The sequence below is a fragment of the Thunnus maccoyii genome, chromosome 7, assembly GCF_910596095.1.
Source record: "Thunnus maccoyii chromosome 7, fThuMac1.1, whole genome shotgun sequence".
Taxonomy (NCBI): domain Eukaryota; kingdom Metazoa; phylum Chordata; class Actinopteri; order Scombriformes; family Scombridae; genus Thunnus; species Thunnus maccoyii.
This window is the reverse complement of record NC_056539.1, coordinates 15,641,454-15,669,431: the sequence shown is the minus strand read 5'-3', so window position 1 is coordinate 15,669,431 and position 27,978 is coordinate 15,641,454. Positions and strand designations below refer to the sequence as shown.

Here is a 27,978-nt window from a genome sequence, read left to right as displayed (position 1 = left end):
TACTTTCCACCACTGTGAACAGCAAAAGGATCGAATATTTTAACAGCAAAATTACAATCAGAAACATTAGCATAAAGTCAAAAAATATGTAAAAGTGCAAAGACATGGCCAAAATTGTATGTACATTTTTGCTGCACTCATTTTTAATGCACCATTAGATACCAAAATACAGCCTGTTAGATAATTGGCCCGTTTTTTGTTTTTTGCTTTGTTTCAAACTGTACTTATGAATTATCAGTTTAAATATTATGCTAAAATAAATTAAAATAATTGGAAACAGCAGTTGACAAAATGGTCACACCTCAAGGGTCCATTTAGTAGCTGTTCTGGAGCTTTCAGTCATATTACATGTCAGTAAATGAAGTGTCAAGTTGTCTTGAAATAATTTTCTTTTCAGTTTTTGTTTTAATCCCCCATTTCCCCCATGTTAGCTTAAATGTTGAGCTTAAAATAAAACAAAAACACACAGGCCTACATAAGTAGTTACAATAAGACTTAAATGAGTCAATTATTAAGCTTATAATTAAAACCTTTTAACTTTACATTTTTAGAATTCATTTTTACTCACTTGCTTTAAGTACTTAGCCTATTTACTTGTTTATCAGTACAGGATCTAGCTGGGTGTGTGTCACAACAATGGAGGGCTTTAGGACCTGGAAGGCGAGACCTGCAGCAGCTACATTCCGGTGCATTTAAATAGGAAAGTCATTATTATGGTGATGAGAGGTAAACACACCTTTCCACGTCAGGAAGGAGGAAGAAGCAGCAGCTACAACAGCAGCTCTGCCTTCGTTTGTGTCCGTGTGAAGTGAGTGTGAGCTGCTGTCTGTCTGTCAGTCTTTCTTTCTGTCTGTCTGTTCATGACAGCTGAGTAAACCTGCTGTGTCTGAGTATTCTGCTGTTTCACCGGATCTCCAGAGCTGTGGGATGAGTTTCATTACTAACTGGAGACGAAGCGTGAAGAAAAATGACAGTAAAAAGTGAGTAGAGGAGACAAGCTTCGGAAAATCAGTGCAAGTCATGGTCCTGTCGATACATGTCTGTTTTCATGCTGTGAGGATTTAATCGCGCTTTAATGCTATCTTGTCATCACACCGAGATTGTTATGCGTAGATTCAATAGACAGAAACCCATCAGAGCTCCTCCTCCACACACACACACACACACACACACACACACACACACACACACTGATAAATCTGACATGTAAAGCTAATTTCTGTTTTTGTTCACTGTCCCTCAGACAGAAAAAGTTGTAGCTATTTCATTGGAAAATTTGAATTTATCAATCCATAGAAAACTTATCACCTCTTTGGTTTAATAGGAAAAATACAGCAGCTGAGGTTTTTGGATTATGTTTCCTGTAATTGTACTCAATAAGTCTGTGAGAGTGTGTTGTTCCCAGCCTGCAGCCTGTTAGACAACATTACACCCATGATGTGGTAAAGCAGGCTTACAGTGTAACAGAGTGCCAATATGAGCTTAAGAAGAGGAATGTAAACCTAATATTTATATGTTATGTATACGATACAACCTAACCTAATTTAACTTAAAAATGAAATAAACGTGTTTAAATTGACAGTTTGACAATTTAAGTTCTTAATGCTGTTTCAGAAGCTGTAATCAACAATCTATCAGAAACATTTTTTTCTGATAGATTGTCTGTGTATGAAAATGGTCAGTAAATAAAAATACAAACAGCAGCAGGAAGTATCAGGAAGAACAGCCTCAGTCCAAACTTGGCATGAGCCATTGCCATCTTTTATTTGAGCCAATTAAATAGATGGATTCAGTCCTTTCTCTCCGAGGGTTAATGGATCCATTTGCTCCTCTGTTTATGCTGACATTTGCTTTCTTGTTGTTGCCGTCGTTTCAGCTCTCTATTCAGTTTGATGAGTACATTTATAATTTACCTTCTCTTTTTCAACACGTTCAATTCGTAGAATCTGCACAGTCCCCTTCACGTCTTTAGATCAGACTCACAGTATGCCAGCTAATGTCCTCTTCTCACCATCATGAGATCCATTCATATGTTCTCTCCAAGTTGACCTTTGACCTCTTCACAGGGATGCCATGCAGACAGAAGACAGCTCCGACAGCCTGGACTCCCTGAGCCGGTACGTCCACATTTATTCTTACAGTTAGGAACAATCAGCAGTGCAACAAAGAGAACAATAATCCCTGCATGCTCACAGAATACACAGTGTTTATGACACATTTAATAACAACTTAATAATAAATGGGGTTGTTAACGCTGTAACTCCTACAATTGACTCACATATCATGTCATTTTTTTCCCCCAGGTTGTCAGTCATAAACAGTCCAGACCTGGATCCCATCATCACACACAAGTAAGTGTCTTCAAGTTGAAAACCACTGAAGGACATGCATTAAACTCAATTATTTCCACAATGAATTCTTCACCTTCTGCCAAAATGAAATCAGATAAAAGCAGGTGATGGGTTGCGATTTTGACTTGAAAAGTTTTGACTCTTTCCGTGAAACTTTGATTTATGTTTTTCAATTTCAACACCAACACCTTTGACTTCAGACTAATTCACAGACATTTTTCTAAAACTGTCAAGTTAATATGTCGACAAATGTCCTCAGCAAATCATTAATGAGAAATAAATAGCCTGGGAGGTTCCACACATATAAGTGTTCATGTTTCTGTTGCTCTGAAGATCATGTTCCTCAAACAATACCTGGCCTTTCAGATGGTTTTCATCCCTTGAGATCACCTCCCATTCTCTAAACAGCCTCAATTTTCTTCCTCTGTTTCAGGTTGCAGTTACCAGACAACAAAGATGCACTGAAATCAACTGATCCATCTAATGGGTAAGACTGGACAGTAAACTCTGAATGATATCAAACAAAACTCTGGTTTAGATCACTATAGAAATGCTCTGAAAAACCTGTCAATGCTCCTTTTTTGTGCTGTAAATCAACCTAAAAATGAGGTGAAAACTATAATCAGGAAAAGACTTCTCCTTTCTTTGTAAAAATGTTTTTTGAAAAGTTGCATGGTAACTGTACGCCTGTGAGTTTGCTATGTACAGATTGCAAGTTGCAGCTGACTTGCAGGACTTCTTGACATATTAGTGACATGTTGATGTAAAGGTCATCGGAAGGTCACTGGTATTAATGCAGCCTCTCCCTGCTGTTTGCTGTGTCATTAACTCAGACAGAGAGAATCTGAGAATAATACCATTCCTCTCTGTCAAGGTGTGACTGCATGGGAGTAAATATGAATTACTCGCTTATTTAATATTCTAATATTATTCAATACTCTTATCCACACATTAGCACCTACAGTGCTGTCTGTTAAGGTATGTAAAGGAGCTTTGTAGCAGCCTGAGGAGGAGGATACTTGTGTCTGTTTGGATCTGGATCAGTAAAAGGAATGAAAGAAAAAGAGTGTTTAACATTAATTAACAAAACAAGTCCTTCAATAAGAAGACTTACAGCTTGTATGTGTGTCTGCACAGTTTCACATTATGTGCCAAGAAGTTGCACTTCACTGAAAATCTGCTGATTTTATGGTTAATTTACAGCACAAAGACAAATTGCTTTATGGCGCGATTCCATTTAACTTGCCAATAGGACACCCGTTTATCCCTGCTGTTCTAACTATTCTTACTGTCTACTCAAAAGTTAATGCTGTATTATTAAAAGTTGTGTTAGAAACAATGGCAGTGATCCTTGTGTTTGTGCTGTAAACTGACAGTAAGGGGGGGGAGGGAAGGCTTGAGCTACTCAAATCTGGCATGACCATGAACACAAGCTGCTTCTGCCAAAACAGACCATATCACATGTGCTGTGACCTTATTCCATACTGTGCTAGTTTTGTACAGTATGTACTATATTGTGTACTAATCTTTATAGTATACAGTTTTTGCAGTCTTCATACAAGAAATCAACTTATGTTTTCGTTTTTAGAGAGAAAGTAAAAAGTAAAATTTTTTTTTTAATTGTTGTCCTTTCTGTAGCTGTCTCACTACCACCCACATTTTTTTTTAGCTGTGAGTAGCACCACCTTTTAGCATTCAATGGTGGTATAATAGTGTCCAACGGCTGTTAAAATCAATGTAGTTTAGCATGCATGTTGACTTTTTAAAGTGTACTTAATGTTGTCACTTTTCCACAGTTAAATACGCAAAACCTGGTAGGAATAAGTATGTAGTGTGGAGTTGGGATTACAAATGTTTAGGATGAATCAGTATTGTGTGGTTCATAATAACAATTAAGATTTAAATATTATTAAATTAAAACTAAAAACCTAAATTGCTTGAAACATTCCAGGGGTCATAAATCCTTGTTTTTCGGTTGCCAAATCCAATTCTCCACCATGAGGACAGCAGCATATCAAATCTAATTATCTCCAAAACTCATGACTCTCTGTGCTCCTCACAGCACACACGAGAGATGGAAGCAACAACTAAGCTTTTTCTTTTTTACTACACTCCATAAACTTAGATGGATTTCCCCTCATATTTCTGCACTGTGATCTTCTTTGCTTTCTTGATGTGAGCACTGTTGCTAATGGCATTTGTGAGTGGTTATGTATAATCGAGCCAGGCTGCTGCCAGTTTGACAGAAATAATATTTGTGAATAAGGTTTTCTAACAATAAGAAATAATGACCTTACACAAATAAGTTTGGACAAAAAGTCCAGGTTTTGCCCCATATCATAAATAATTTGATTAATCAAAAATTTGTTAGAAATCTGTACCACTGAAGTACAATATCAGCTATGACAGGTTCTATGTCCTTTACCTTATGGTCCTGGATTTGAGGGGGGACCCTGTGTCAAAATCTAGATTTAAAACATTATTTTTTTTGTTTCTATTGTGCTAATTTTGCCTTGAAAATGACTTTAATGATTAAAGGGGACATATTGTGCACACTAACAGGTCTATATTATTTATCATATCTTTGCTCCTTATTTATCTTACACTGACCCTTTATGCAGCCCCTCAGTTCAGTCTATGTCTGAAACAGGCCGTTTTAGCTCCTGTATCTTTAAGGCCCCCCTCACAATGAGCCCACTCTGTTCTAATTGGTTAGCCAACTTCTGGCGGCTATGTAAACAAAAAGCAGTAGTAGGACTTCACTTCTTTTTCTCATTCTTTACTTTATGTCAATGTCTTCTTCCTCTTCTTCCATGTCAACTTCTCAAATACATCTGTACATGTCTGAGCCCGAATCTGATCCAAAATAGAGAGCTCTTGGGCAAGGAAGAAAAAAACATTGCACACAAAGTGTTCAGAGCAAGTTGAAGCCTGGGCTTTTGACTTGTAGGATTTCTCCATATGTTAACCACAGGTTTTGGAACTTTGAGCATGTTTAGCATAGACATCCAACATCGTAACAGTATATAAATCAGAAAATCACAAAAAGCATAATATGTCCCCTTTAATAAATTATCAAAATTGTTGACAATTGATATTCTGTCAGTCGATTAATCACTTAATCATGTAATCAGCTCTAGAGTACTACCATGTATAGTAGGGGTCAATAAGGGCCCGACAACAAACTTTTGCTCGGGGCCCCATATGAGGTTATTCCAGCTGTACAAGTATGATGTACCAACTTGACTTGACTTTACCAGACGGAAGTGAATAATCTAACATTCAGGAGTCAGATGGGCTGATTGAATGCTAAAATTAGCTTTTTTTTTCTTAGTGTTGACACATGCTTGTTACAAACATGTTAAAATGAGAGTGTATTTTATCCTGCTTGCCACTTTATGGAAGGATTCATCATTTTAGCACTTCTCTGACATTTCCACAGCAGACATTTTGTCTTGTCATTGTGTAATTAAGCAGACATTTTGCCTTGTCATGGTGTAATTAATAGCGTTAATGATGGCTCTGTTCCATTTAGATATATCAGTAATCCATGTCAGTGAGCCGGCACATGCAGTGGCAGGGCCATGAAATTAGTAAAGCTGAACGAAGTGCGAAATAATGATGTTTAGCTCAATGGCTGTCTTGAGATGTGGGTCAAGTCAGCCCTCTCCAACAAGTACGCCTCTTTCTCACACACACACACACACACACACACACACACACACACACACACTCCTCAGACACAATCTAATGGCTGTGTGGAGTGCGTGTGGTTTATGATGATCAAACGCCATAACTCCTGGCACTATTTCATTCATGATTTCACATTATGCCTCTCTGGGCTGCTGTGCTGCACTGCATCTATGTCTTCTATTTCTGGTCGCTGCAGTGTTCAGTCTTTGCCACTGCAGCAGACTGGACCAGCTGAGATCCTCACAGCACGCCATTCAGCACTCTCTTCTTCCATCTTTTAAAACCTGCACTTCTCTTGTTTATAACAGTGAAACACCTTCGTAACTTATTTATTATTTAGATCTTTCTCCTGTTCTCTTCTCTGCCCTGATAGTGTGTGTGTTTTATTTATTTATATATATATATCTTTATGGTTTCACATCTTATATAAAAATCTTCAGGCTTTGAATTGTGGACATTTAGCCCGGCCCCTGATATTTTGCATCAACCAATCAGAGCAGAGAATGCAGTGTGTAGCATGAGGATGATAATCGGAAGAGGTGGGACAGACCTTGTGTGTGTGTGTGTGTGTGAATGTGTTTTCTCTCCCCATGTGTGTTAGTCATCCCAATCTTATTAAAGATTGCTGTTGCTGCTACGTCCTTCCTCCTCCTCCTCCTCTTTTTCTCTCTCTCTCTCTCCCCCATCCTCCCTCTCCCCTTCATACTTCCCCCTCTCTCTCTCTCTTTCTCTCTCTTTCACCCGCCTGCCCTTCTGCTGCTTCTGCTCTTGTTGCTGCTGCTAGAGAAAGACACAGACCATTACACTGCACTGCTGGAAAGGCCTCCAGGCTCACATTCACTTCTGCAGTTTTTGTTATCTGTCTCTCTCTCTCACACACACACGCATACTTTGCCAGATGAAAATGTCAGGAGAGGAAGAGAGACTGTCAAACGGGTAAGATACTTCACTTCTGCTGCATGTTGGGGATGGCGTGTGTCATTGAGTGTGTCGATGTAAGATATCCAGTGTGTGTGTGTGTGTGCGTGTGTGTTTGCTGTTCTCTTCCCTTTATCATGTGAAGGGAACTGCGTATGTGTGTGTGTTCTAGCTATGACACTCAGGCATGTGGACTAACTTGCTTGGTTTATTATAGAACAGCTCTTTTGTGTCACAGCTCAATGCTGCAAGGCCTCCCAACATCTTATATCAGCTGGTGTGAATGTGGGGAAAGCTCTGTGAACCAGGGTTGATAAACTAATGCTTCGTCACTCTTGGAAGGGTGTTCATGCGTAGGTGTGTGTGTGTATTTTCATACCGGTGTGTTTGAGTACATGTGTGGTTGTGTGCTTGCTAAGTGGTTTTATCTGCATGTACGTGTGTGTGTGTGTGAGTGATTGTGTGCCTCACTGATAATGATCATCATTGTGCAAGTTGCTCTCTGGAGAAATCAGCCCAGAATTTCAGACTGGCTGACTTGAAATTACATTAAATTATTGGGACAATGCGTGGTATGTAGATCCTGAACCTAACAGACTCTCCTCATTGTGCTGGGCTGTGATGCCTTTTCTTTCTTTCATACAATTGCCAGTTATTCCTTCCATCTAAAAGACAGTGTCATGCACTGTGTGATAATCTTTGCTCACTTTTCCTTTTCACCTTTTTAGTGCCAGCAGGCCTCACATTGTATTTCACGGTGTAGTCCTACCAAAATGATGTTTTCCAGTCAATCAAGACCAATTAAGTTGGTTTCCAGCTATAAGGAAATGATTGCAATTATGTGTCACTCTCACTATTCTTAGTTTATTGGTCTGAATCTAAACAATGTTAAAAGCAGGAATTTCTATCAGAGGCACAAACATATTTAGGCAAAGCCATAACATGTACATGCTTGTTATAAGATGAGTAAACAAGCTCTCTAAACTACCGTAGTGCCTTGACAATTACTGATTATTTATTATTTATGAGGTTATTCTTGTACTCTGAATCTAACAGGTGGTCTGACTCCAGCAGGGTTAGAATCTATTTAGCAGGACTAATTAATGCAAAATAAATATGTGTGGCGCTTGATTTGGGGATTTAGATTAAAATTAGGTTTCAGGTTAATTATAGCTTTGATGAGAAAGATAAGGGTCTAGGGCATTAATATAGTAAATAAAGAGTTAGCACAAGGATAGCAACAATTGCTAAGTTTAGTTTAAGTTTCCCTGTGCCTAAACACATGGCTGCCAAAACCAATGGCATCTCTACAATCTTTCACACCATACGATATTTGTAAGACATTCATCATTCATCTAATTGCTCCTTGTTCTTCTGTAGAGTTTGCTGCTTTAATAAAAAAAAGTGACAGTCACTGCACCTTTTCTCATACAGAGAGAAACAGTTTCGACACAGCAGAGAAAGCTCTGGTCGGATTGGTTGGATTTAGTCAGTGGCCGCTGGGGGAAGACATGTGACTCTACAGCATTATCCTTGAAATCACAGTGACATCAACACACATACTGCACAGGACGTTACCTCGTTTTCTCTTTTGCAGTATTGATGTCTGAATTATTGATCCTTTTATGTCTTGTTTTTTAATTGTTTGTAGGCACTCATTTACAAAATGACTGTAAATTAAATGTGTTGATATTGCTGTAACACAGTGTATTGTCGTAGTATTTAAGTGCTTTTATGAATTTGCCTCGAGACAATAGAGAATATTTAACACCTCATAAACTGTGGATTTACAGCACAACATTGCTTGCCCCTCTTAAACATGGATAATAAAACAAATCCTTATTGTAAAGTTTGTTTGTTCGTCTCATCAGCTTTGTCACCTGAAACTTCAACTCTGGTGCCTAATTAATATGGATTTATTGAGTGTGTGTGCCCACCTAAAAGCACATGTACTAAACATACGTTCGTATGTTGCACTAACAGCAGTCGTGATTGTGAGTCTCTGTGCTGTTATCAGGAAGCACAGCCTGCTGCTGGTCATATGGTGAACACAGCAGTCACCCGCATGTCATTAGCCAGAGCTACACTAGTGTGTGTGCTCCTTTATGGTGCTGTGTGCGTGTCTGTGTGTGTGTGTGTGTATGTGTGTGTGTGTGTATGATGAGTTTATAGTTTCTGTGTGTTTCTAATGGGTAGGAATGTAAAATGAATGCTTTTTATTAGTCATCGCTGTCATACAGATTAGTTGTGCAGTTTTCTATTCTTGGTTTTCATTCTTCTAATGTTTGCTGCTGACATCCTCAACTCTGAGGGAAAGGTGATATTTACTGACTGTGTTCCAACTGTTAAATATAAATGAGGAACTGTTGTCATTGCTCATGTGATCAATACATTGGCCTGGATATTCAAACTGCATTTAACAAAAATGAAACAAAACAGGAATCAGGTTTACGTTTCACAACATCCAAATCAGATGAACCATTCAGAAAATGTTCTGCTTTTTCAAGCTTCCTTTGATACAAATGAACATAAATGATAAATAACTGAATCCAATGAGAAAGTAGATTTCTACAAAGCAACGAAGACGCAATGAATCAGCTTAATGATGAAGGCTGTCAGTCATTAGTGTTCAGAATTACTAATTCATTTGTTAGGCTTATTATGCCGAATGCTAATGCATTTTTCATGTGCTGTGTGCTCTTCTCACCCCAGTTTAGAAATAAACACAAATTTAAGCAGATGCATTATCAGCACAGTGAATGAAATCAAAGAGGAGGGAAAGCGTGTCATGAAGGAAGAGAGCCTGATGTTCAGTCATGACTTGTACTCAGTTTGGCCACACTATACTCTTGTCTCGTGAGGGTCATGTGCACCGTGTAATGAACTCAGAAAACACAGCAACATTATCATTAGGAGCATTACTTTGCTTTCACAAAGACAGCTTAAAACAGATTGTTGTATATACAAAAAGGATACAGAAATTATTTTAGCCAGTATCTTCACCATAATGAATGATCCTGTTCAAAACTGCTCCCTTAGTTCATGCAAGTACTGTAGTTTATGCTGATTCCTTCTGTAATGTGCAATGTAATGAAAACAGCAACAACACTCTTGAGCCTGTTCTGTTGTGAAGTAGCAGAGGAGAACAAAAGGATTTAACAGAAGATGAATACAGAAAGAGGCAATATCAAGATCCCACTTGTTCTGTAGTAGGTCAGTGTTTGGAGAAATATAAAAATGAGAACAGGGTCACTGCAGCAGAGAGAGACAGACAGAGAAAGAGAAACTGGATCCTCAAAAGTGAATCCACAGTTTTACATTTAAAAAAAAATACCACTTAAGGAAGTTTTAAGTCTGTGAAAGTCAAATTTGACGTGCATGACCAACTTTTTGTCCAGCAGCAAGCAGGTTTAAAAACTGTTTGTTGTAATAAGTGATATGTCAGGTGGTATATGTTATATCATTTAAAATTTTAAAGTGCACTGCTTAATAAACAAATAACTAACCAAGAATGTACTATGGTCAGCACTTTTCTCCTTCAGCATCCACATCGTGTGTTTGTTTTGGTTCCCCAGGTGCTCGCGGTCTGACCTGTCACTGGCTCTGGAGGACTGCATGGCTGCCCTGGATCTGTTCCTCAGAAATGACTTTGAGGAGGCGCAGGCCCAGCTCAGATCCAGGTAGGAGCACATCCTGCATCACAAGCTAATACAACTGAGTTGTAGCATGGGTCCAACCCATCTGGCTTTGTGCTTTTGTGCAACAAATATAATGAATCAGGGCCAACAGATGGCTTTATGCATGCAAGCAGCTGTATTTTTAGTGTTTTGGGTGTTTTTGCATTCTCAGATGTTAGAAGGTGAATATTTTCAACAGGGAACTGCATGTTCATGCAATATGCCTTTTTCATAGAGGACATTTTGACATTAAGGGGAATAATGGCTGAATTCCATTTAGCTGCTTCAGTTTCAGGGTCCTGGTATTCTTACTGGGACACTTGAATAGTAACGGTGCCATAATTGATCTTATTAGTAAGACCTTTGCTTTTCCTCCTATGATAAAATGTCTGCTGGAAAAAGGGCTTGTAGATGAAGTACTTTTGTTTGGCACAAATTAGCAAATGTTAGCATGTTAAAACACTAAACTAAGGTGGAAGATGATAAGCATTATATCTGCTTAACATCAGCATATTGGCATTTTTATTATCAGCATGCTGATGTGCTGATAATACGCTGCTCCTGACTTTTGTGAGATCGATAACCGCTTTACGTCCTCTATTTACACTTTCTGTCTACACCCTCTGTCTACACTTTGCTAGTTTTCTTTCAGAAACAATTTAGCGTTACTGGGTAGCCTCTGTTGCTGCCCTGTTTACTTAGCTTCAAGCTTAGAATAGCTTAGTAGCTTAGCAGTTAGCCTTCAGCATCCAGTTAATGCAGCCTCCCTATAACGATGGTATGTGCTGTTCCGCCTTTGCTTTTAGAGTGTCTCTGCAAGAGAGACGTGTCCGTGAATTAGAGCAGCCTTTTTCTGTTAACATTACTGTTGACTTGACAGGCACTCCAGACAGCTGTAGCCCCAGGCTTGACAGCAGGCCTGCTAATGGTAGCACTAGCATAGCCTCGTTGGCAGATGGCTTTACTGGTAGGATCATCTCACTCCAAAGTTGAAAATCTATTCAAATTTGAGGGCAAGGATGTGTATCATAGGGCGAGCTTTAAAGGGTAGGTTCACAATTTTTCAAGTGTGTCTTAAAACAACAGTCAGGTGCCCATATGAACACTGACAGAGGTTTTCCTTGCTGTAATCATTCCTCTTGTTCATACTGGCTATTAAAAGATCTCCTTAAAATATGCTTTAAATGTAAGTGATGGGGGGCGAAATCTAAAGTGTGTCCACACAGTCATTTTGTGTAAAAATGCATTTAAAATGTAACTGAAGCTTATATGAGACTTAAGCAGTTTGAGTTAGTCTTATCAAGTGGATATCTGCCACATTTCCAGTCTTTTTAACATCAGATTCCCTCTTTGTGTTTCCTTGGGCAGTGTTTCCCTCTTGAGCTGCAGTGGAAGTATAGTAACAAAAAGATGGACTATGTGCACAGAAGGAGGACTGTGGATTTTGCTTATCTTTTGATGAATGTGGCAATGTCAAAACTATTTCCCATTAATGAATCATCTTCATTGATTTAACACATTTTGTCAGGCAATATATTAAACTCTTTGCTATTTAACAGTTGAGATTAAAATCTGCCTTCCCAAAATTGTTAGATACATTTATTTTCTCAGTAAAATGTCAAAATATCATGGCTTCTAGTACATATTGGTATCTATTCCAAAATCAATACACCACAAATAATTTTAAAGGGGCACTCCGGGGATTTTACACATCCAGATTAGTTTACTTGTCATGGAAAGTACTATTTACCTTGTGAAAACAATTAATAATTATACTATCTTTTGTAGCTGTGGTTTTTCTAAAGTCTGAAAAAGTAGTCCCTCTTGATGTCATCAGGGATATCACAGCTTGGGCTTGGAGACTACACATTTATAACAGACAGCCTGTGTGAGAAACTTTAAACATGGAAACATTTACCAGACAGAGAGGTAACAAATTAGTTTACAGTATTATAGTATTAATGGTGTTACAACAATATTAACAAATTGAGTTGCACTATGGTGATTCAGTAGGATCCAGTGTCTTTGATCAGTGACCAGGAACTAAAAGTCAGGATATCTGGGCCCCTGCTGCATCGATTTTGACCATTCTTTTATATGACTCTTGAGCTCCCCGGCTTTATGGAGGTGAAATAATAAATCACTGGAGTACCCTATTAAAGTTTCAAACCCAGCTGCTGGCACAGGAACAGGTCAGAAACAGATATGGTCTACATTAGGGTGGGCTGAAGGAACTTTGTTATTTGCTGCTGATGCTGTTCAGATGATTTTACATGATTGACATGCTGCTTTGAGTTTCCTTCACAAACACCTGCCTCCAGTTTTGTATTCCAACACTGCGTCATCATGTTACTCCATTGTTCACTGCTCATTCTCTCTATTATCCTTTATCACATCATCGCCATTATCCTCCACCCTCTAGTGTCTCTCTGAGGTTGTGGGCCACTCCTTAGCCCCAATTTCTTCTTTTCAGTGCCAGCTTACACCAAGAACAGCTTCCTGTCACCCTGTACATGCTTTGTGCAATTTTGCACTTTAAGCTAGATCGACAGATAATGTCAGTTTAGTGTGTTTGGTGTTGTTGATAAGAGTTGTTATGGTGAGTTTAGGACCCGAGGAAGGTTCTGAGTAATTTAATTAGTTAGATTTTTGGCTCAGACTCGATTATGCAGAATTTCATTGCAACATTACATGAATACTCTGTTGCCAAGTGACTATCCTGGTGTCATAAACACAATATGCTTTAGTATCTAAAACAGGATTTGTGAAATTTTCCAACCTGGAGGAAAATCTGTCTAAAGCCACCCTGGCAACACCTCTAGCTGCTGCCATCTAAGGCTTGGCAGGCTGTCGGCTTAGCAGGTGTCATCGTTTTTATCTCAGTGTTCTTCCCACAGCTCCGTGTGTGCTATCTCTGCCTCTTCCAGTCGCTGAAGTGCACCTGAACACATAGAAGTTGCAAATATGTATGTTTTTAACTGTTGTGATCCCAGATGGTCAGCTTTGCACATGCAGTGGAGCAGAACGAGTCATAAATCAGTGCAGTTTAAAACTAGAACTAGAGAAGAGAGAAGAAGGCCTGTTCGATGATAATGAGAGACTCCATGGTGATCTGGCCAGACGTTATTATGGTCTTTTTTATTGAGAGCTAGATTAATTACACACAAGTTGCTGAAAAACTGCTGTTTGCTTCCATCCAGCATCTCTGCAATTCTAACAAAAGACTTCAGTAGACAGTAAGGATGCACTGAAATTGCATCTTTACATTTGAATGCGACACTCTAATCAAATTCAGACAGAGCTTTATTTGTTTGCTTTGTACAAAACCCAATAACACCCACAACCCCGTCTGAATTCTCCTGTTTGCTGCTCAGAAAAGGGTTTTGTTGGAAAACTGATGGCTTGGGGCCTCCGGCCTCTAATATGTAACATTATGTAAGGTGGTGTGATGACATCTGCAGCACTGTGTGAGAAAGAGAAACACTGAAGGACTCTGTAGGGAAGAAGGAGCCCTACGGATGTGAAACACGAGCAGAAGCTTTCCTCGTTCTCAGAAGTGTTCGTCTTTTCTTATTTAGTCCACCTCTGCCTTCCAGTTCTCTCCTCCCTCAATCTGTCTCCTCTCGCCTTTCTCCAGCTGTGTTCTGATGCAGTCAGGAGGGACTAGGGTATACTAGAGCTCTGCAGCACACAGCAAACAACACACAGACACACACAGACACACACACACACACACACACACACACACACACACACACACACACACTATTCATATTTCTCGTGGGGATGTGTGGGACCAGGAATCGAATATTAATTCATTTTCTGTGAGGTGACAGAGTTCATGAGCCTCTGATTATTATTATGGGAACAAAGGCTGCGGCAATCTTTTTTCATAATTGATTTATTATTTAATTCATTTAGGATTTATTGAATTATGTTTTTTAATACTTTAAATTTAAAAAACTGTCTGAAAATGCTCATCCAAATTTCACAGAAACAAACATAACATTGTAAAATTGCTTGTTTTGTCTGACCAACAGACTAAAACCCAAAGATATTCCATTTACAATGATATAAAATGGTGAAAAGCAGCAAATCCTTGTATTGGAGAGACTGGAAACAGAGGATGAATACATTCAGAATACATGCCGAGGGATGTTGAAACGTTAAGATCACCCTGGTCTGAAAGAGATATTTAACTTTTCTGACACAAGGAGGTTTAAATTTATGTATTGTGATGTACGAGCATATCGTACGTTCAGGTCCTCTGAACAGAGACACACGTATCATTTACCAAACAGAATAGTTGTTAATACTTTGAGAGGTTGAGAGGAGAATGAAGCCTCTGAAATTTATTGCAGATGTTCTGTCTAATAATCTTTTGGGATAATTAAAAGTGTTTTTTAGTTTTGCGTTGTGGTTTGAAATGTGTCTGGCTTCATTTCTGTTTAGTCTGCTGGCTTGCTTTGATATCCCCAACCAGAGGTTGTTAAGATTGAGCTAATGTCCTTTCATCAATATCACTATCCCTGAGCAACTCATACCACTGTATTTACATTATTTAGCTTTCTCTCATTATACATGTCCAGATAATTTAGGCTCTGCTGTGCCCAGGCTGCAAGTTTCTCCTCTTATGACGCATATACTCAGAGCTACTGCAGACTCCTGTACTTCTCCTTTTTTTTCAGCAGGCTTAGTTTTATTTGCCAGCTCTCTGTTCAAACATGCCACCAGACCAAGTACAGCCACAACAGTGCAATCTTATTCTCCCGCTCTGTTGCTCTTCCCCATTCCTCAAAGCTGTAGCAATGAGTGGGTGCAGACAGTTTGCTGTACATCCATGACATACAATACAGCAATTGATGGAGCTTCCTCTTGATGAGACTTTGTGATACTGTTCCTTTCTAGGCTGTGCTCACTTTTTCAGAAAATGTGTCACTATTTTTCAAATTGTTCATATCTAATTTCAGAACAAATCAGTTAATCAACACAACTTCCACATTGTGTCATGACATATTACAAAGAAAATCAATGAACACAATGATGTATGTGGACAGAAATAAGCTACTTTGCATGTTGTGATGCTCCTCCTACTGCTGCGCTTCCTGATTGTTTGTGACACGTGCAGAACTGAAGACAAGGTGTGAGTGAACTCATGCATCCAAAACAATTATGGAACATTTTGCGGAAAATATGTGGGAGAGCCGGCTTCAGTGCCACCAGAAGGACGAAGGCCATTGTATCCCTCCGCCGTCAGATGATGTTGCCTAAATATAGTGCTGCTGTGAAATATTTGGAATTCTCAGCCACTTTCAGGACAACTACAAGCAATTCAATTTACTTCACAGCTCCCTCTTGAAAAGTTTGGCCAGTCTTACATAAGCCTGACGCAATGGAAATGTAAGACAGGCAAATCTCCCTGCTTCAAAGTCAATAGCTCCGCCTTCTGTGACTGTCTGCTTTCGCTTGAGTTGGTTCTTGTTTCCCGATTGGTCGCTGCATTAGAATGAATAATTTGTATTCTTTTAAGTGGAGAGTTGAATCTCAGCAAACTCATCTTTATTTCCCAGATGGGCTAAAAGTCACATTGATGATACAACCCTAATCTGCCTCCCTCGTTTTATCTAGTCGGGTCTTTTCTTTTTCAAAATTACCAAAAAAAAAAAAAAAATTAAAGTAAAATTAAGCAGGATTAACATTTGGTGGCATGCCCTTGTACTCTGTTTTCATGGGCCGTTTATGTAAATGTAGTTTATGTAGCTGTGAAAGACAAGTGGTTTGAGCACAGAGTAACATCACAGAGGCTTGTCACATGAGTCCATCTGCGGTGAACAGCAGTGAAATGTTAGTTATGCAGACTGACAGCATTCCTAACACAGCTCAGCCTTTATGTTTTACCAGAATTATACTGCCATGTCTTTGTGCGTATGTTTGTGTGTGCTGCAAGAAATCTGTGTGGGTGGTCTGTAGTCATTTTGTATCTAGACAAAGTGAGATAGATAGAGTTTATATAAAGTTGTTTGTATCACCACTTGTGGCTGCTGTAGGCTGGCATATTAACAACAACACCATGTGTTTTTGTTGTTTTTGGATTTTTTTTAACAATTATGTTTAATAATGGTTTATAACAGGAATAACAAGCTTCTTTAACTGGAACAACGAGTATGTTTACAGGAAATATGTCTGTGACATCAAACACTTGAACTCCTCATTCATCACTTTAGAACCTGAAAGAGCAACTTTGTCGTGACACACCAACAACCGCAAGTATAAATAGACGCTAACTTTTTTTTGTGTAGAGGTGTGGTTTTCGTCTTCCAAGTATACAGTTACATCCGTCGTCAGCAGGAATTAAGTATCAGACTGTCAGACAGTCTGCACCCACATTGTTCCTGTCATTTGCACTACATGATTAAGTGACTGCTGTATGAATCTTCACCGTTTCTCTCTACTCTTTCTGTCATTTCTGTTATCTCACCAGAAACAGTTTTGTTAAACATGTCACACTTCCTCTTTCTTTTTCAAAGAGAGTACAATATAACTAAAACAAATATTGCACGTTGTCTTTTTATTTTATTTTATTTTTTTACAGAACCAAAGACAGCATGTACCATGCCCTGACCTACGCCACCATCCTAGAGATGCAGGCCATGATGACCTTTGACCCCCAGCATATCCTAGCTGCAGGAAACACCATGAAGGAGGCGCAGGCTATCTGTCAGCGGTGAGACTTTCCCACAACACCAGAGTGAGATAATGCCCTGATGACAGGCTGTGATAGCACTTTTTCTAGTTCCTCTCAAAAAGAAAAAAATCTAGTAAGCTGCAGAAAAGTGAATTTTGTCTCTGAAAAGCCAGTCAGTCTAGAGACAAGCCAAAAAAGTTTCTTTAAAGTTATAAAAGGGGATATTTTACTGCTTATTACGGCATTTCTCTAATCTAATATCTTCCAGCAAGAGAAATCCTAAAGTCCTGTTCTCTCTGGGCACTCTAATTTTGCCAATTTTCTCTAACAGTGACTGCAATAACTTTCTTAAATATTTTATAGATAAGGTTGTAAATGTTAGGGCAAACATCCCACCCTTGTCCAGTCCACTCACTAATGGTTCCTCTAACCCATGCATCTTGGATTCCTTTTCTCCTTTCTCTATTAACGATGTTACAGCCTTTTTAGGAAAAATGAAACCTTCCTCAAGCCCACTAGATGTCCTACCAACTTCTCTGCTCTTAAAGGTTTTTAAATTCATCTGTCCCTGCCCAGTTAATATTATAAACTGCTCTCTTTTATCAAGGTGTATCCCCTGCTATTTTAAGCAGGCTATTGTCCTTTGTTGAAGAATCCAAACCTGGACCCCTCCCTGCCAGAGAACTACAGGCCTATTTCTAAACTCCGTCTTCTCCAAAATTTTAGAAAAGGTTGTTGAAAAGCAACTCGTTAAAAAGGTTTCAAGTGATAATCTTATGGCTGCAGATGCTGGAGAGTGCTTGATTGTGGTTTTATTGGACCTTAGTGCATCATTTGATACTGTTGACCACCACATAATAATCCACAGGCTAAAACACCTGCTGGGAATTTCTGTTACTGCATTGGTTCTCCTCCTATCTCACTGATAGGACTTTCTCAGTCCTTGTAGGAGAACTTGTGTCAGACACTGCTGCTTTGTCATGTGGCGTCCCCTGGGGATCAGTCCTGGGGCCTATTTTATTCTCCATATACATGCTTCCACTAGGACAGATTATCCATAGTTTCAGCAACATCTCCTATTATTTGTACGCTGATGACATCCAGTTATACTTTTCCTTCAGAACTGATAAGCTTGATAGACTGTCTGTATTGAACAACTGTTTAAATGCAATTAGGAACTGGATGGCAAATAATTTCCTGCAGTTAAGTGCAGATAAAACTGAAATCTTGATTATTGCTCCTGATAACCTTCACACAAGCAGAACCTTGGTGCCTGATCTTCATCTTCTCAGTCTAGTCTGTGTAATCTTGGTGTGATTTTTGACTAATCCATGAGTTTTGATGCTTATATTAGGACGCTGACTCGATCATTTTTCTTTCACTTAAGAAACATAGCCAAACTCAGGTCTGCTGTGTCAAGAGCTGAACTGGAGATGCTAATACATGCTTGTATCTCTTCACATCTAGACTACTGTATTTCTCTTTTTACCTGCCTTAATAAGTCTTCCTTGGACCATTTACAAACAGTCCAAAATGCTGCTGCTAGGCTTTTAACATGATCCAACAGATGGTCAAACATTACACCTATTTTAACCTCTCTACATTGGCTTCCTGTTAATATTAGAATTCATTTTAAAATCTTTGTGCCCTACATGGCCAGGCTCCACATTAGGCTCCACATTATATCGTGGACCTTCTGCACCCCCACACCACAAGCCGAGCTCTTAGGTCTTCTAATCAGGGTCTTTTAAGTGTCCCTCAGACACGTTTTAAGACTCGGGGAGATTGTGCATTCCAGTCGGCAGCATCTCAGCTTTGGAATAGTCTAAAAGTCTGAGGTCTCAGTTAAAACAGTTAAAAAATCATCTGTTCAGACAGACATTTAGGTAGCATGTGGTAGCATTAGGTAGCGTTTTATGTTTTAACTTGTGTTTTATGCCTGTTTTTTCTCCTGTGTGTTTTATTGTTTATCTTTGACTTATTTATTTATTTAATGTTTTTTGTGACTGGTGTCTGTGAAAAGTGCTATATAAATAAACTTTACTTACTTACTTATATTCACTATACACACATAGCAAATGATACTGTATCTTTTGGTCTCTGGTTCCCATTAGTAACATGACATTAAAACCAGAGAACATGCTGAGATCATCAAGGCCCCTTCGCCCCAAAGAATGTCACAACTGCCTGTCACAGTTTGTCCTGGAGCGACTGTGAGAATCTGTCATGAATACCACTCAGACTCAGAGCTGAACTCATCACGCCACCCCTGATAAACACACACTCTTCTGGGTATTTGCGGCACTGTCACCACAGCAAACTGATCTGAGGTCAGAGCTGCAGTTCTCCTTTTCAAGGTTCTGATTATTGATGGGGACCTAAATGCTCGGTCAGCACCTTGTGGTAACTTCACCCTGCAGCAGCTCAGCATCCTGTCTTTCCTGGAATGAGGCTGAGTCACTGATTTGCATTGAAACAAGATAAGCGAGCAAACCTAGGGCAGTGCAATGCAATAACTAATGTGTAACTTGTGTGATTTCTTCATCAGGCACCGCAAGAAGTCAAGCTTCTCCAAAAACTTCTCAGAAGGTCAGTATAGTCCTGTATTGACAGAAAGAGTAAAACCTGTCACCATAATTCATAATAAAAATATTTAGGAAGCGGTTTCAGTGCGACCACTTGAGTGTTTGTGCATGTTAAAAGTAGTGACCACTAGTTTGAACTTTTTCTCTTGGTGTTTATGTGCCTTCATGCTAAAGTACTATATGTGCATGTGTATGTATGTATGCCTGTGCGTGTTCTGGTCATCACGGTGCAGCCCCTAGACTCTGCTGAGCTTTCAGGCTGCATGACTAAAAATAACTGTGACATAATCATTTTCACCTTAGAGGAACTCCATGCTGAAGTTTGCTATGCTGAGTGTCTCCTGCAGAGGGCAGCGCTCACCTTCCTTCAGGTCAGGAACAAGGCTTTCCCATACAGCCAGCTATCTAGTCTGCCATCATTGATGATTAAAGTTTTGTTTCAAGTCATTCTCTTTTCCTTCTTTTGTCTCTTGCCCCTTTTCTGCTCAGGATGAAAATATGATCAGTTTCATTAAAGGGGGAATCAAAGTGAGGAACAGCTACCAGACATACAAGTGAGAATCTGAACTCTTGACTTTTTCTATCTTCTTTATTACCTCGTAATATATTGAATTTCCCCCTCTAATGTGCTCCCTCTATCTTAACCTCAGAGAGCTTCACACAGTCCTCCAGTCCACTGGATACACTCACGGTGACAACCATGGCCATTTTGAGGGTGGTGTCAAATTGGGAGTAGGAGCCTTTAATCTAGTAAGTAAATAAGTAATTAAGTAATTAAAGACGAATCAAAGAATAGTTATTCACATCAAAACTGTGGGAAAATGGACTTCCAGAATGTCTCAAGCTTAATCCTAAAAAAAGATTGAAAGCCACTTGTTTATTGATACTTCAAAATTGACAGAAGCACATAAAGAACAGTAGATGAACAGAAGATGTTCACGGCTCACCTGCTCTTTTGTGTTCATATTTATTTATGAGTATCTGCAACATCAAAAAATGCACACTTTGTGCAAAGAGTTCCTAGTCTTTTTCACTCTGGGTTTGACAAAATAATAGTTTCAAATAATTAATAGTGCTGTTAACAGGGCAATTCAGAAGTACTGTCAAATACGTTGTCAATAAGAGAATTGTATGTAAGAGAAATGTTCCTTTGATGTGTCACTAATCTGCAGTGGAAACTTTGTAGGTTGGAAAAAAAATATAATTGCCGGCTCTTGTACGTGCGTATGTTTGTTGTATTTCCTTGCAAACCACTGGTGTCATAGTAACAAAGAAAGGACCCTGTAATCCTGCTACTAGCCTTTCCATTCCACTGCTTCTCTGCTTCCTGCAGATGATCTCCATGTTGCCCACGCGGACACTCAAGCTGCTGGAGTTTGTCGGTTTCTCGGGTAATAAGGTGAGTTTTCCTGACAAGTGACAGCCAGTTATGGCTGACAGAAGGACAGTAAAGGGTGTAATGGCTCCGGTTAGAGATGCTCAACATGGGAACATGGATCATTTCGTGCTTTGTGAATAATACTGGAAACTATGTGGAGAACTTATGAATTGTTTATATCATTGCAGTTCCACTAGTTCAGTAATTTACAGGGAATCTTGCCCGTGATTTGTGGAAAATCTTATCTAGCTACTGCTGAGCTAACAATGCTGAACATGACGCATTTAGTAACAATTGTTTTGATTATGTACCACTTCTCTGGATCATGATTTCTGAATATTTGTGATTCTAAATGAAGGATTTAAGTTCATGTCACTACTGATTCAGTTTATGTAACCACTTTGAAAATTATCCAAATTGAATCTTCTGGTTGCAAAAAATACATCTTATACAGATATCAGGAGTCTCAAGAGTTATGCCGACATAACCTTGACTCAGTAAACTTGCATATTCAGTACATATTGCATTATGTACTTGCATATTTTGCACACAGACCTATCTGTGACCTATCTCTGGTCAGATTGCATGCCTGAAAGTACACTGTAGACAAACAGGCGCTGCTCATCCTCCCACACATACTGAATAAACTAACTATAATGAAGTTTTTGTAATTTTCCTGCACAGAATGCATTAGTGTGTTCTCTGCATGCTGCTTCTACTTGCTAATTGACCAACAGATCTGCCCTGAAAGGAGACTCAATTCAATCTTATGTGTGCACTTGCATGTGTGTGATTGTGTGTGTGTCTGTATTTGTGCGTGTTCCTGCAGGAGTTTGGTCTCCAGCAGCTTCAGGAGGGCTCTGCAGAAAGTACATTCAGGTCCTTCTTATGTAACATGCTGCTGCTCTGTTATCACACGTTCATGAGCTTCATACTAGGTGAGCAAGAACACAAACACACACACACACGCACACATAGCTGCAGCAGACCACAAATACAGACAAGAATCTCAGTTGGGTTTGCTCTGTTTGTGTCTTGCAGGCACCGGAGAAGGAGACGTTGAAGATGCAGAGAAACTGCTGCAGCCATATCTCAAAAAATATCCTAAGGTTTGACAGCACTTAACACTGTTTTTTTTTTCAAAATTTCCAACATGATTTGCTGTGTCATGTTCCTAAACATGCTGTGGGATATTTCTCTCCCAGGGATCCATCTTCTTGTTTTTCGCTGGTCGAATAGAAGAGATCAAAGGCAACCTGGATGCTGTAAGTGAGAGTCATTTCTTCACACCTGGACAAACACAGATTGCGATGGATGTGAAAATACATTAGTATCAAATAGAGATTACTGTATGCTTCCTAGTTAATTCTGCAAATGGTCATAAACCTTTTTTAGATGGGTATAATGTAATTACCTGTTATTGCTAAACTGAAATAAAACAGAAATAGAACAGAGTACAATAGATATTTCTTCAATTATTTCTAAAGCTGGATCAACAGCAGCAGTAGCGTGCCTATTTCTAAAAAGGCATCCCAACATGTAAACTCTGCATTTGAAGACAATGAATTTGGTTGCATCATTGACTCATTCAACATTCAAACTGAGTATGTGTAAGAAAATGAATGAATTAATGTTTGCGTATGTTTTGGCCAGGCTATCAAGCGTTTTGAGGAGTGCTGTGAGGCTCAGCAGCAGTGGAAGCAGTTCCACCATATGTGCTACTGGGAGCTGATGTGGTGCTTTACGTACAAGAGACACTGGAAGATGGCCTACTTCTACGCCGACCTGCTCAGCAAGGAGAACTCCTGGTCCAAGGTGACTATCATAGTATGGGATATGAATATGTCCTGGCTTATTAATAAAGAAAGTGCAGATATTAAATGACCACAGCACACTTCAGTCACCTTTTCATGAATTAACATTAAACTTGTTTTCAACATTTTTGATTGCTCAAAAATTTTTTTTAAATAGAAATATTATAAACATTTCTCAGCTCATAGAAACATGTAATCCTTGCCATGAAATTAAAAACAACATTCACCAAAACTGTTGCAGGGTTTTCATCTGGCAGCAACAACACACAAGACTAAATCTATGTTTTTTTGATAGACAAAAAAGGCAAAACAGCAGCTTGTATTGGTTTAAAATAAAATGAACAAACACATCTTGAAACCAGACTCAAAGGCAAGAATGGACCTAAACTCTGGAGCACTGGTCTGACTCTCTAAATTCCTCATACTTGTTTTTTTTAATCTCCTCGCCTCATTTGAAAAAGAAAGATGGGATTGCAGTAGTAACCACTTTTTTCACTCCCTCAGGCTACCTATGCGTATATGAAAGCAGCCTACCTCAGCATGCTGACTAAGGATGACTGCCTAACCTTCGGAGAGACTGAGCTCACTCTGTTCAGGTATGATCTAAGAGCAAAGAGACAGTACTGACGCTACTGACAGCAATCACAGTGAAACAGAGATGATTCACTGTGACAGTTATAAATCTGTGATATCATAATCTCTTGTTTCAGGAGATGACTGTCTTTCTTTGGGAACATGAACTAATATGAGAGATATAATTTCCATCAGAATGGAAAACTTTTAGTGGCACAAAACTATGCAAGTGTATTTATTGATGATAAACAGCTGAATAAATGCTCCAGTAATTCAAAATTTAATTGGATATTTGATATTTTTAAACAGTCTGTGACATACAGTGTGTAATTAGTAAAAACTGTGTTAGTCACACATTTTTACCACATTATTGACATGTGTTGCTGACATGAATTTCATCATATTGTATATTTCAGGCAGGTTCCAGGGCTGAAGCAGAAAATAGCAGGCAAATCTTTACCAACAGAGAAGTTTGCCATCAGGAAAGCCCGTCGCTACCTAGCGGAAAACCCCATTTCTCTTCCTGCTCCTCCGCTGGTCAGTACTGGACGAGGCCATCTGCTTTGTCACACTGCATTTGCAGCATGACTGGATTTTTCCTCTGTTAGCACAGTGTGTTGTTGCATCATTTATTTGAAGTAGCTGAATCAGAAACGTCAGGGAAATGATGCAATGCTACAATGTGTATATAACCTTCGGTTATAAAGTTCGGTTGTATCAATCAAAGTTCAATGATTGTTGATTGATTTGCATGATTTGTGTGTGTGTCTGTGCCTTGTCCAGGAGATGATGTACATCTGGAACGGCTATACAGTTATCGGCAAACACAAAGATCTGACTGAAGGCATGCTGAAAACACTGGATGAGGCACAGGCTAAACTTGAGAGCAGCCCAAGTATGCAAAATCATCAACTAGATTCAAGATTCTCATTGAATAAAATTATTGTTTTATTTTCTTTTGATATTAATGCGATAAAGTTGATGCCAAGTTGATATACTGATTCTTAATTAAATCCGAGCATCTCAGAGAAGGATGTTTTCTGTGGATATAATTATTGAGAATGATCGTTCAGGATTGTGATTTTGTACTGTGTTTGTCAGGGACTGAGTTCTCCATAGACGATCAGTGTCTGCTGAGCCTCCTGAAGGGACTGTGTCTCAAACACCTGGGGCACCAGGAGGAGGCCGAACACTACTTCACCCTTGTCCTCTGCAAGTAAGCCTCTCTTAGTCATGCAACACAGACATGTGCAGTATATGCATAGTTAAACAAAACAGCAAAAACAGATATGCTCTAGTTTCTTGCTTTGTGTTATCACCAATTAGGCTGATCAAATTCTTTGTGCATCCTCTAGTGAATAAAGGTTTTTCTGTTTCAAAAAACACTCTGCATAACTGTTGAAGGGAGTCCTTGTTCATGACCTCACTTCCACTCTTGTTTGGCATTTATCTGCAGTGAGACCCAGATCAAGTATGACCACTACCTGGTTCCTAATGCCCTGCTGGAGCATGGTCTGTTGTGTCTGGAACAAGGCAGAATTAATGAAGCTATCAAACTCCTAGAAACAGCAAAGTAAGTCTGTCAAACAGCAAAATATATTCAAGTTATAGCTACTTGTGGAGAATTGTGTTAAATCAATGATTGCCTATTGAAAGAAATGTTTACTATGTCTTATAATTATGGTCAGTGCTAAACTGAAAGACGACGTTTACTTCGGTTTGTTTGTAAACCATCTGGCAGTATAATTATGGAATAATAATGGAATTATTCATTACTGGTGTGATTGTTAATTAATTCTCTTGCTCTGTTTCAGGCAAAATTACAAAAACTACTCAATGGAATCACGGACACACTTCCGTATCCAGGCTGCTCTGCACAAAGCCAAGGCCATCGGAGAGAATGGGATCCACATGCCCTCCAGCCCATAACAGACAGAGGAGGGCACACTAGAGCTGAGACAGCCTCCTGTCTCCACAGCCCCACAATGCACCACTCAGCTTAGCCCAGCCCCGCCTATTTGGACGTGTGATTTGTTTTTTCATCTGGAGGGTAGGGGGAAGAGAGATGCTCAATTTTGTTGTGTGTGCCGCACTTACAGGCGACTGCCGCTCTATATGGTCCTGATGGGGTTAGACAGGTTTGCCACGTCCTTGTCCAGAGATATATTGGATGAACTGCACTTCCTTGTGTTATTTGAAATAGAGACAAGTTGAGAAATGTGCCTATATTTATGAAACATTGCTTCTAGCAGGCTTGTTTATCTAGCTGTGGCCACCCATAAGGGGCGCACTTGGGTAGGAAACAAGGTTGCATTTATGTAGTTATATAGATGGCCTCGACTAGTAAAAATGTGCCCAGTGCAGGGTAGTACAGTTGGACTTGATGAAGCTAAAGTACCAAACAGCTCCCTATAAATTACTGACACTGACTCCACCTGGCCAGCAGCATCACATGACCTGGTTGCTCCAAAGCTTTCCCCCTTCTTCAATTTAACATAAACTAGAGATTATTAATAAAATTCCTTTAGTGGATGGAGGGTGACACATAATTATGTGTTGACATAGTGTGACACCAGGTATTTATCATATAATGCAACTCACTACATTGTCCATGAGATGACTGCTTTGTACTGTCATTTGACAAATTTTGGTTGACAGGTTCTCTGGCTTTCATCTATGATTGGAGTTTTTGATCAAAACCAATATGACCAAGTTAGACATAAATTCTGTATATGTTGGTTTCACTTTTTTCTCTTACACTAAGAAATCCTTGGTTTATTTTGTTTCTTTGAGAATTTACTATTTAATTGTTTATTTAAAAATTTCTCCCTTTTCTCTGAGCGTATTGGAAACACTGGAAGACAAATTTAATAATGTGGGATACTTTCTTTCAGAAATGATCAAACCTATAATCATGTTGTATTTACAATCACATATGGCTTTTGCACAGGGCTTTGTAAATCAGCCAGCACATGCAAACTCTCCAGAGTCAAGAAAAAAAAGCCTATCAGACTTAGAGTGAGAGTTGTTCTTTACATTTATATACTGTAAATGGCACCTTTTACACAAATTGTCCCGTTTTAAGAGGACAGATGAATGTGTCTTTTAGAAAGGCAGACTCCCTCCTTTTCTCCTCCTGGTGTGTGGGACAGGCTCCAACAGTACTTGAGCTTGAACAAACAGGCCATTCACACCGAGCAGCGAAGGACTGCGTGCTTGTTGCATCTTTCGATGAAGCTCTGAACGACAACCACGACAGACTTCCTGCTTTGTGAACATCCTCTGCTGCTCCTGTATCAGCCATGCTTGACTGCAACCACCTATAAAAGGACTTGAACAACATAATTACAGCACGGTCATGTGTGTCAAATAATAATCTGTATATCAACAAATATTTGTCATGATTGAAATTAGACAGAGGGGTCGCCTCGAACTGTATTGGTGGTTAGGTTATTTGAAGAGCTGTGTCCCAGCAACAGACTGTCCAAAACCCAGAAACTCATATGGTGTCTCAAGTGTTGGAATTGGAGCACTGCTGATTTATTCATGATTAGAGTAAGGTTTGGGATTCAAGATGATGACTTTAGGAGTCAGTTTAAATGTTTTTAATGGTGGAGGAAATGTTTTGTTATTATTTTAACAGCAGTAATACAGCAGGAATATTCCAATAACAGTTCATATTTTATTTTATAATAATTAATCAATTAATCTTATTTTTCTTGTTCCCTTTACTGATATAGCTGAAAAAATTGTAACCAAATTTAGTGGCATTGTGATGTTTACAATTATATTTTACTGGGCACGGCTACCACTGAGCAGAATGACATTCCTGTACATAATGAATGTTTCTATTGTAATTTAAGATGAAATGATGAGAAGCAACTAAAGAAAAACATCCCATATTGTTGTGTCTTTTTTTAAAATGTCATTTGCACCAGAAACACACAATGTGTACAGTACAGTACAAAGTTGTATTATTTACAGAACAACGAGGCTTACTGCAAATCTTTGCACTCCTTGTTCTCATACCTGTGATCTAATCCGCTAGATACGGTAAAGTCATCTCATCTTGTTGATAATGCAAAGCAATGGCAGCCGGGCATAAGAAGACGAGGGGTACTAGAACAGTACAAACGTTGTATTTAATTGAAAACACACAAAGAACTTAAATTGACAAACAAGAGCTCCGTAAAATTGTACGTAACCATATGATATTTTCGGTACTGGTAATAGCAAAACTGCCTTGAAATCGCAACCGCAAAGAGTCATTTATCGATTTTAACTCTGTTTATGTTTTCAACGAA

The 27,978-nt window shown here is 39.1% G+C and overlaps 1 protein-coding gene across 4 annotated transcripts; it reads left to right on the top strand.

Annotated features, from left to right (window-relative positions):
* The first annotated feature begins 716 nt into the window (after positions 1 to 716).
* On the top strand, positions 717 to 27,674 carry ttc39a (tetratricopeptide repeat domain 39A). Of its 4 annotated transcripts, XM_042416361.1 has the most exons (22): positions 717 to 808; positions 919 to 980; positions 2,067 to 2,117; positions 2,304 to 2,351; positions 2,785 to 2,838; positions 10,538 to 10,642; positions 17,232 to 17,363; positions 19,873 to 19,913; positions 20,213 to 20,280; positions 20,399 to 20,463; positions 20,560 to 20,659; positions 21,243 to 21,308; positions 22,117 to 22,225; positions 22,329 to 22,396; positions 22,493 to 22,552; positions 22,941 to 23,102; positions 23,606 to 23,697; positions 24,091 to 24,211; positions 24,458 to 24,569; positions 24,776 to 24,890; positions 25,131 to 25,247; positions 25,489 to 27,673. In XM_042416361.1, the coding sequence occupies exons 2-22, from the start codon at positions 928 to 930 to the stop codon at positions 25,601 to 25,603; spliced, it is 1,854 nt and encodes a 617-aa protein (XP_042272295.1). In that variant the 5' UTR covers positions 717 to 808; positions 919 to 927; the 3' UTR covers positions 25,604 to 27,673. The 4 variants fall into 4 exon arrangements, with proteins under 4 accessions (XP_042272295.1, XP_042272294.1, XP_042272297.1 ...); XM_042416360.1 differs by lacking the exon at positions 919 to 980; XM_042416363.1 differs by lacking the exons at positions 717 to 808; positions 919 to 980; positions 2,067 to 2,117; ... (1 more) ...; positions 2,785 to 2,838; positions 10,538 to 10,642 and adding an exon at positions 11,337 to 11,417.
* Positions 27,675 to 27,978: the final 304 nt, after the last annotated feature.